Below are 9,881 nucleotides of genomic sequence, written 5' to 3'. Positions count from 1 at the left end.
TTATGTCTCTTCTGAAGATGAATCCTCGTTATATAGAGCGAGGAGGTTGAATGAGACGTGGCCAAATGATCCGGGAATCCCGCTGACTGCTAAAGCTGGGTGAAAGAATAGTGAAGATGCTTTGATTCTTTTACAAAAGTTAAATGAATAGTGACCTTTTTGTTTTTCACTATTGTGAATAGTGACCTTTTTGTTTTCACTATTGTGAATAGTGACCTTTTTGTTTTTCACTATTGAAGAATAATTCTTTGTCTTTTGCGGAAGAGACGAAAACAGCTACTGCTGATGATGCTGCTGGGCTGACACAATCACATGGGCAAATAATGCTCTTCAGATATCAAATGGGTCCTGGGCATCTTGAAAATCTGCTTGATCAGCCCATTTGGCGGGAAGCTGAGACGAGGCATCAGAATTATCTGAATCTGAGTCTGAACCTTTTTTCTTTTGCAGCAATGCTGCTTCCGCCATTAGCAGCTGAGCCATATCCAGTAGTTGGGTAGTTTTTTCTTTCTTTGAACTGGAGGACTTGGCTGACTTGGAAATTCCTTTGAGAGAGGAAGATGGACTAATGTCTGATAAGGACTGAACTGGTTCCTGAGCTTTTGGTAATTCAGGAAAGTGCTGATTTTCTGGCAAAGCCTGTGAGGACGAAGTTGAAGCTTTGATTGGCAGTGCCTGAGAAGATGCCTGGGGAAATTCCACTTTTACAAGATCAATAATTTTTTGGTGGTTGAATTTATCCCACCATTTTACCCATCGGGTTCTGTAAAGACCACTAGTGTCCACTTCAAAGTTCCATTTGAGAATCCATGGGATCTTGTACTTGGCCATGAGCAGTGAAAAAATAGTAACTCTGTTGTCGAAACGACTTCTGTCAAAACTGGGCTGGAAGTTGTTTGTGAGAACATGACGAAGGTCATCTGGAATGATAGAAGAGCTTGGGCCATGGGAAGCCCACCAATCTGGAAACCATGCAGGAAACCGCAATCTGAAATTTTTATCAAAGGTTATGAACCATGAATGACTAAAGTCTTCTGTCTGGTGGAGAAAAATGTTGGTCCATGCTTGGATATAATCATAGTAATTGTAATGATTGTTTGGGATGAGAACATGCTGAGTATGAAGGGGTTTTGTGTGATAAAGGGGAATTCCCCATTCGAGTTCGGTAAGGAATTTTCCAATATGGAGAGAATGGTACAATATTTTGCTTTGATGAGTGGTGCTGTAAATGGGCTTAATAGCAATGCTTTCTGTCTCAGAGAGAATGGCCTGGTAGTATTTGAGGCTTTTGTATGATTCTGTTGGGAGATAGTGAAAATTTGGAGGAAGGAGTAATTTAGCAATGCGTTCTGGAGGTTGGTTTTTGTCAATATGAAGAGGAATGCTAAAAAGCTTTTCAGAATGAGGGTTCTGGACATATGGTGATGTTTTAGCATAGCTAGGTGTTTTTGGTTGTGAAGGTGCTGGAGAACGAACTGAAGAGTAGGGATCATAAGGGGTGGCTAAGGCCGTTTGGTAATTTGGTCGGATATTTCCTACTGTTGAACCTAAGGGAGTAAATCTGTTTGTAATGGCGAGGGCCGATGAAGAGTCGGGAATAGACTCTTGTTTTACTGGTGCTGGGGTTTGGGTAAGGGTGGCTGGGAGCCTTCGTTGCTGAGTAGGATTAGTACCCATTCTTCCCCTGCAAAAACTCTCTGGTTAGAAAATCTGGGATGCAATTCTGGCTGCCTTTAATGTATTCAATATCAAAATCAAAAATACTTAATATGGCTTGCCAGCGTGCAAAAATCTGTTTTGATGCAATATTTTGAACATCTTTTTGTAAAACATGTTTTGCAGATTTGCAATCAACACGAACTAAAAATTTTTGATTTAATAAATCATCTTGGAATTTGCTAATACATAATACAATAGATAAAATCTCTTTTTTAATAGTACTATAATTATCTTGAGCAGAATTCCAAACTCCTGAATGGAAACGAACAATTTGTTCAGGAGCTTCGGAAGAAATTTTTTGTTTTAGGATACCTCCATAACCGATTTCAGATGCGTCGGTTTCGACTATTTTGAGAGAGCCGGGAGTTGGAATGCCAAGGCAAGGCAAAGTCTTGACATGATTTTTGATCTGTTTGACAATGGAAGTATGATTTTGTGACCATGATGGAGGATTTTCTTTGAGACGATCAAACAAGGGCTTACATTGTTGACGCAAATGAGGATAAAATTCTGAAACATAATTGAGAGATCCAAGGAATCTTTGAAGCTGGGTTTTATCAATAATTTGATCTGGAAATTTATCAGCAAACTGGATGACTCGATCTATTGGTTGAATGGTAGACCTGTAAATATGGTAACCTAAAAATCTAACTTTGGTTTGAAATAACTTAATCTTAGATGCCGAAACAACTAACCCATTGGACCTAATGATCCTAACAAATGCATGCAAATGCTTCCAATGCTCTTCTATTGATTTTGAGAAAATTAATACATCATCAATATAAACAATTGAAAAATGGCTGTATTGATTAAAAATTTCATTCATGATATTTTGAAATTCACTTGGTGCATTTTTCAAGCCGAAAGGCATTACATTCCACTCGTAATGTCCGAAAGGAGTTACAAAAGCAGTTTTGTATTTATCAGATTCATGAATTTGAATTTGCCAAAAGCCTGATTTCATATCAAATTTAGAAAAAACAGTTGCCTGAGAAAGTCTCTTTATCAAGTCTCTTTTGTTAGGAATTGGATATCGGATCCATTCTAAAACATCATTCAATGGTTTGTAGTTAATAACCAGTCGTGGAGCACCGCGTTCTAATTCTGCGTTTTTCTGGACATAAAAAGCAGGGCATGACCATGGAGATTTGCTTTTACGGATAATTCCTTTTTCTAAAAGTTGATTAATTTCAGTTTTACAAAACTCTAAAACTTCTTGATTCATTTGAATTGGTCGTGCTTTTGTGGGGATTTTTGACTCAATAAAATCTTTAACATAAGGTAGTTTAACAATATGTTGTTTTCTGTGCCAAAAAGCATTTGGAAGATCGGAACAAATTTCTTTAGTAAGCTTATCGGAAAACTGGCGAATAGAATCTAATAAAGATTTGTTTGTTAATTGTTCTTCAATTCTTTTGTGAAGAATTTCTTCCTGTAAAAAAGCAATTTGTTGGGATTTTGCAGTAATCTGGTTGAGAGTTTTCGAAACATTATCTTTTTGAAGTTGTTTTAACTTTTTAAGATCTGTTTCCATGCAAAATTCAAAAGTAATTTTTTGGCCAAAAACCTTGGTAGAAATACAGTTATGATGAACTTTGAAAGGATAAATTAATGCAATGAAAGGGAGTCCCAAAATAACTGGATCAGAAATATTTTTGATTAAAACAAATGGAGTTTTAAAACAAATATTTTGTTGACAAACATGGGCTTTGGGAATTTCATATTTTAATTTCATCGGGGATTGATTTGCAGCGCTAAGTGTTTCCGTGGACTTGTGAAAATATTTAGTAGGTATTAACCCTTCTTGAATGCAATTTAAATCTGCACCTGAATCAATTAAAGCGATGGTTTCTAAATGAAAATCTTCGATTACTATCGTAACTTTAGAATACCATTTTCGAATTCTTATTTTGTCTAAAAGACTTAAAACAAGTTCTTTTGAAGAAGAAGATGTAGCCGAGTGAGCGTCGGAATCGGAATTTGAGGAAGAACCATTTTGTTCTTGGACGAGTTCTTGCGTACGTACTCTACTGAGTTGTGAACGAATTTCGGTATTTTCGGATTTTAAAAACTTAATTTCCGATTTGATTTGATTAACTTCTTTTTGCAAATCTTTGAGGGTGATCTCCTTTTTGTTTTTATTAAAACGTTCCAAAGTGGTACTGAGAGAAATCTTTTGAGAAGAAATTTGACTAGTGCCAGGTTCATGAGAAGAAATCAAATTTTTGAGTTTTTTCAAATAAAAAGATTTTAAATCAGGGTCATCAACTTTACTAATTAATTCCATTAAAAACTCTTCTTGTTCTTCTTGCTTATTAAGCACTGAAATTTTGTTACAACAAGTGTCCGTGCATCCAAACTTAATGTTTGGCGAGGAGACGTCGCTAGAACTGCTAGAGTCGGAGACGGAAAAATCGGGATTTTTATCAGATTGACTAGAGTCGGTATTTCTAATTTCTAAAGCCTGAATAAGTTGAACTTTCTCTTCTTCAGAGATTTTCAGTTGGTTAATAACCTTTTTAACCTTGCATTCATTTGCATAATGACCAAATTTGTCACACTTGTAACATTTTCCCTTTTTATTTTGAAAATCCTTTTTAGACTTTCGAAAAGGTTTTTTGTTTGAAGATGGTTTTTCATAAAATTTATTTGTCTGAAAAGGTTTGTTGGAAGATCTTTTGTTTTTATAAAATCTGGATTGATGTTTAGAAAACTTGCTGGTTTGTTGAGCTTTTTTCTTTTTACTCGAAGGAGCGATTGGAGGTAAACCATATTGTTCACAAAATGTTCCAAGTTCGTATTTAGCAATAGATTTATCTTTATGAACTTGTTTTGAAATCTTCATGTCGATACACATTTTCAATCCTTCCTTTTGAATAACATTAACTATGTTACCATAAGTAAGGATATGATAAGGTATGACACCTTCTTCATTTACTAAAACATTTCGGATTTTGTGAGCAAAAAGATTTGGTAAACCATTGATAAATTTTTCTTTCCAAAAGGGTTGATTGCTATCTTCCCGAAGCATAACTCTGGATATGAAAACATCTTTATACCATCTGAAATCACTTAAGGTTGGACACCTTAAATTACTCAGTTGGTCGTGAATACGCGTAGTAACGTTGCTGGGTGTTCCTATAAAGTGTTCTATAATCGTATAAAGTAAAGTATTTACTCCGTCGGGTATTCCCTGTCCTATCGTTTCGTCAAAAATGGGAAATCCTTCCTCATCTTTTTTGACCGCAAAACGTATTTCATCTCTGGACTGAGAAGTTAAGTGCTTCTCCCACCAAGAATGAAGCATCCCGGTGAAACCAGTGACGAGAAGATCAACTATTTGTGTTTGTGTAAAATTGTGATTTGAAATGTAGCTATTAGCAACCATGGACATGTGTTGAAGTTTGTTCAAAAGTTCTTGTTCGGACAAGCCATCTATGTTCCACTCATAAAGTTTGTCGGCAGAAACTGAAAATTGATTTTGAATATTTCGTTCTTCAAATTGAAGGTCAGGAGGAGTTGGCCTGGGATACCAGTTTTTTGTGAGAGAAGTGGGGTTGACCGGATGAGTACGAATACGTTTTAAATCAAAAGTTGGTTGAAGATCAATGTTTTGAAAAATATTTTCAATATTTTGGATAGCAGAACTAGTTTCTGTGTCCTGAGAAGAATCAAAAGTATTTTCTTCTTCGACAGAAACATCATTGTTTTGCAAAACATTAACAACTTTCTCTTTTTTGAGCTCAGTGAGCATATGATCAATTTTTTGTAAAGTAGTCATGGATTTTAAAGCAGTGGAACTTGAAGCAGTATCAGTAAAATTTACTAAAGGTTTTTCTTTTGGAGAAGATTTTGGTTGAGACAATTTGTCGATTTTGGTTTCTATTTTGTCTAACTGTTTTCCAATGGTATGAAGACTTTGGTTTGTAAAATTATTTTGTTCAATGACAGGTTTAAAACCAGAATCTTCTTTTGGAATTTTAAAAGGGGTTGCGGGGATGTTGGTATTACCGGTGGAAATCAAAATAGTTTCTTTGGGAGGATGACTGGAAGAAATTAAAGTTTTGTCTTCCTTAACCCAATTTTCTTTGGTAACAACCGTAACTTTATTTTTTGTTTCAAAATGTTTTTCAATAAAATCAAAGAAAGATATTTCAAATTGGTATTGTTCTACAAAAGCTTTCCATTCGGCATATATGGCTAGCTTTTCTTCATCACAATACTTTTTTCTAAAAATATTTCTTCTGGGAATATTTTCCTCAGAAGCGATGTCAGCTTTAAGCTTCCTCCATCGGATTTTTTGTGGTTTATTTAAAACAAGTAATTGGTGATTCACCGATGTTGTTTCAAAATCAGAAGGAGTTGGAGAAGTGGGTTCTTCATGGTTTGGAGGATGATAAACAGGATGTGCAACTTGTGAAGAAGTGTCGACAGACTTTAATTTGAGTAAATCATTGACTAGATCTTGTTGTGCAGCTTCCTGCTCTTTTAACTTTTTGTTTACTAAAGATTTGATCAAATCTTGATCTCGACCCAGTCTATCGGTTGACGTGGATCCAGAAAAAGACTGTCTGCTAGGAGTAAAAGATTTGTGTGACAAAACTGATTCACAAGATTTTCTTGCTGGACGATCAAAATTGATTTTAACTGTGCCATCAAAATATTGTTCAATGTTGTCAAGATTAACGAGGCTGTTTTGGACGGAAACCGGCTTACTTTCATTAATTAAACACCAATCTGAGGGGAGACTGATGTCTGACCACCTAATGGTTCTTGGTACTCTAATGTTTGCGCTTTCTTGGGTTGTTTGGATTAAAAGAGTGTGGTCGCGAGGACTTTTGTTCAAAGCTTGAAAATTCATGTTTGTGCCAGTGACTTTGTAATAAACTCTAAAAATAAGTGCCAAAGGTTGTGTTCCTTCCAGGACTTGGTACCCGGAGGTTTTGATATTAAGAGTAAGAGCTTTCAAAACATGTGGGTCTGAAAGACTTATTGTGAGATCTGGAAAACAATCAAAATGGATAGGTCCGTTATAAAGACTTGATTCAATCATTCCAAGAATACTATCGTTAAAATCAGTAAATCGGGCGTCACGAAGACATAAAAGAATAGACGTATTAAGACCTTTTCGTGTTAAAGGTTTAACAGCGATTTGAACTAAACCAATGTGAAGATAGTTATGACCGTTTTTGCGATGCGCTTTGATTTGTTCTGGAGAAAATAATTGACAAGTCTCATGTTCTTTGCTAAGAGCATAAGCCTTCTCAACTGTTTTGACGTGATGTTCGGATTTAAAAGAGGTCAAAGACCATTTTTTCTTGTAAATATTTTGGGTTGAAACTTTTGGAATGTTCCAGTCGGAAAAATCAATACTTTCGTCTGTTTGAAAATCCAATTTTTGTTCTTCATTGACAATGTCAGGTATAGTTCCTAAGGTGGATCTAGAGCTAGTGCTGGCCATTGAACTAGATCTAAATAATCTACTCATGAAATGCACAAAACAAGTATACTATATGCAAGACTTAAAAGATTCACCTTCCTCGTATGTCTAGACTCTTCCCCCGCTCATGCGCTCCGCTCATGCCTCTCCTGGGACTTATTGTTTGGACCACGTCTTACTGTTTGGCTGGAAGAAAGAAGAACTGAGGACCGACGATTAAGAAATGCAGATAAGATACAAGTATGTGAATAACAATGAACAGATTAGATAGATGCTAATGCAATTACCAACCAGATTAGATAGATGCTAATGCAATTAACAATGAACAGATTAGAAATACCGACTCTAGTCAATCTGATAAAAATCCCGATTTTTCCGTCTCCGACTCTAGCAGTTCTAGCGACGTCTCCTCGCCAAACATTAAGTTTGGATGCACGGACACTTGTTGTAACAAAATTTCAGTGCTTAATAAGCAAGAAGAACAAGAAGAGTTTTTAATGGAATTAATTAGTAAAGTTGATGACCCTGATTTAAAATCTTTTTATTTGAAAAAACTCAAAAATTTGATTTCTTCTCATGAACCTGGCACTAGTCAAATTTCTTCTCAAAAGATTTCTCTCAGTACCACTTTGGAACGTTTTAATAAAAACAAAAAGGAGATCACCCTCAAAGATTTGCAAAAAGAAGTTAATCAAATCAAATCGGAAATTAAGTTTTTAAAATCCGAAAATACCGAAATTCGTTCACAACTCAGTAGAGTACGTACGCAAGAACTCGTCCAAGAACAAAATGGTTCTTCCTCAAATTCCGATTCCGACGCTCACTCGGCTACATCTTCTTCTTCAAAAGAACTTGTTTTAAGTCTTTTAGACAAAATAAGAATTCGAAAATGGTATTCTAAAGTTACGATAGTAATCGAAGATTTTCATTTAGAAACCATCGCTTTAATTGATTCAGGTGCAGATTTAAATTGCATTCAAGAAGGGTTAATACCTACTAAATATTTTCACAAGTCCACGGAAACACTTAGCGCTGCAAATCAATCCCCGATGAAATTAAAATATGAAATTCCCAAAGCCCATGTTTGTCAACAAAATATTTGTTTTAAAACTCCATTTGTTTTAATCAAAAATATTTCTGATCCAGTTATTTTGGGACTCCCTTTCATTGCATTAATTTATCCTTTCAAAGTTCATCATAACTGTATTTCTACCAAGGTTTTTGGCCAAAAAATTACTTTTGAATTTTGCATGGAAACAGATCTTAAAAAGTTAAAACAACTTCAAAAAGATAATGTTTCGAAAACTCTCAACCAGATTACTGCAAAATCCCAACAAATTGCTTTTTTACAGGAAGAAATTCTTCACAAAAGAATTGAAGAACAATTAACAAACAAATCTTTATTAGATTCTATTCGCCAGTTTTCCGATAAGCTTACTAAAGAAATTTGTTCCGATCTTCCAAATGCTTTTTGGCACAGAAAACAACATATTGTTAAACTACCTTATGTTAAAGATTTTATTGAGTCAAAAATCCCCACAAAAGCACGACCAATTCAAATGAATCAAGAAGTTTTAGAGTTTTGTAAAACTGAAATTAATCAACTTTTAGAAAAAGGAATTATCCGTAAAAGCAAATCTCCATGGTCATGCCCTGCTTTTTATGTCCAGAAAAACGCAGAATTAGAACGCGGTGCTCCACGACTGGTTATTAACTACAAACCATTGAATGATGTTTTAGAATGGATCCGATATCCAATTCCTAACAAAAGAGACTTGATAAAGAGACTTTCTCAGGCAACTGTTTTTTCTAAATTTGATATGAAATCAGGCTTTTGGCAAATTCAAATTCATGAATCTGATAAATACAAAACTGCTTTTGTAACTCCTTTCGGACATTACGAGTGGAATGTAATGCCTTTCGGCTTGAAAAATGCACCAAGTGAATTTCAAAATATCATGAATGAAATTTTTAATCAATACAGCCATTTTTCAATTGTTTATATTGATGATGTATTAATTTTCTCAAAATCAATAGAAGAGCATTGGAAGCATTTGCATGCATTTGTTAGGATCATTAGGTCCAATGGGTTAGTTGTTTCGGCATCTAAGATTAAGTTATTTCAAACCAAAGTTAGATTTTTAGGTTACCATATTTACAGGTCTACCATTCAACCAATAGATCGAGTCATCCAGTTTGCTGATAAATTTCCAGATCAAATTATTGATAAAACCCAGCTTCAAAGATTCCTTGGATCTCTCAATTATGTTTCAGAATTTTATCCTCATTTGCGTCAACAATGTAAGCCCTTGTTTGATCGTCTCAAAGAAAATCCTCCATCATGGTCACAAAATCATACTTCCATTGTCAAACAGATCAAAAATCATGTCAAGACTTTGCCTTGCCTTGGCATTCCAACTCCCGGCTCTCTCAAAATAGTCGAAACCGACGCATCTGAAATCGGTTATGGAGGTATCCTAAAACAAAAAATTTCTTCCGAAGCTCCTGAACAAATTGTTCGTTTCCATTCAGGAGTTTGGAATTCTGCTCAAGATAATTATAGTACTATTAAAAAAGAGATTTTATCTATTGTATTATGTATTAGCAAATTCCAAGATGATTTATTAAATCAAAAATTTTTAGTTCGTGTTGATTGCAAATCTGCAAAACATGTTTTACAAAAAGATGTTCAAAATATTGCATCAAAACAGATTTTTGCACG

General features: G+C 34.9%; 1 protein-coding gene across 1 annotated transcript; it reads right to left on the bottom strand.

The window, feature by feature from the left end:
* Positions 1-304: 304 nt before the first annotated feature.
* LOC148698360 (uncharacterized) lies at positions 305-7,399 on the bottom strand. Its single transcript, XM_088700668.1, has 2 exons — positions 7,255-7,399; positions 305-1,684 (listed from the first exon to the last, which is right to left on the bottom strand). The coding sequence occupies exons 1-2, from the start codon at positions 7,299-7,301 to the stop codon at positions 331-333; spliced, it is 1,401 nt and encodes a 466-aa protein (XP_088556794.1). The 5' UTR covers positions 7,302-7,399; the 3' UTR covers positions 305-330.
* Between the last annotated feature and the right edge of the window lie 2,482 nt (positions 7,400-9,881).

The sequence above is a fragment of the Pyrus communis genome, chromosome 2 (genome assembly GCF_041283825.1).
Source record: "Pyrus communis isolate YQ-2024b chromosome 2, ASM4128382v1, whole genome shotgun sequence".
NCBI lineage: Eukaryota > Viridiplantae > Streptophyta > Magnoliopsida > Rosales > Rosaceae > Pyrus > Pyrus communis.
The sequence above is the reverse complement of the archived record's forward strand: the minus strand, read 5'-3'. Positions and strand labels throughout refer to the sequence as shown.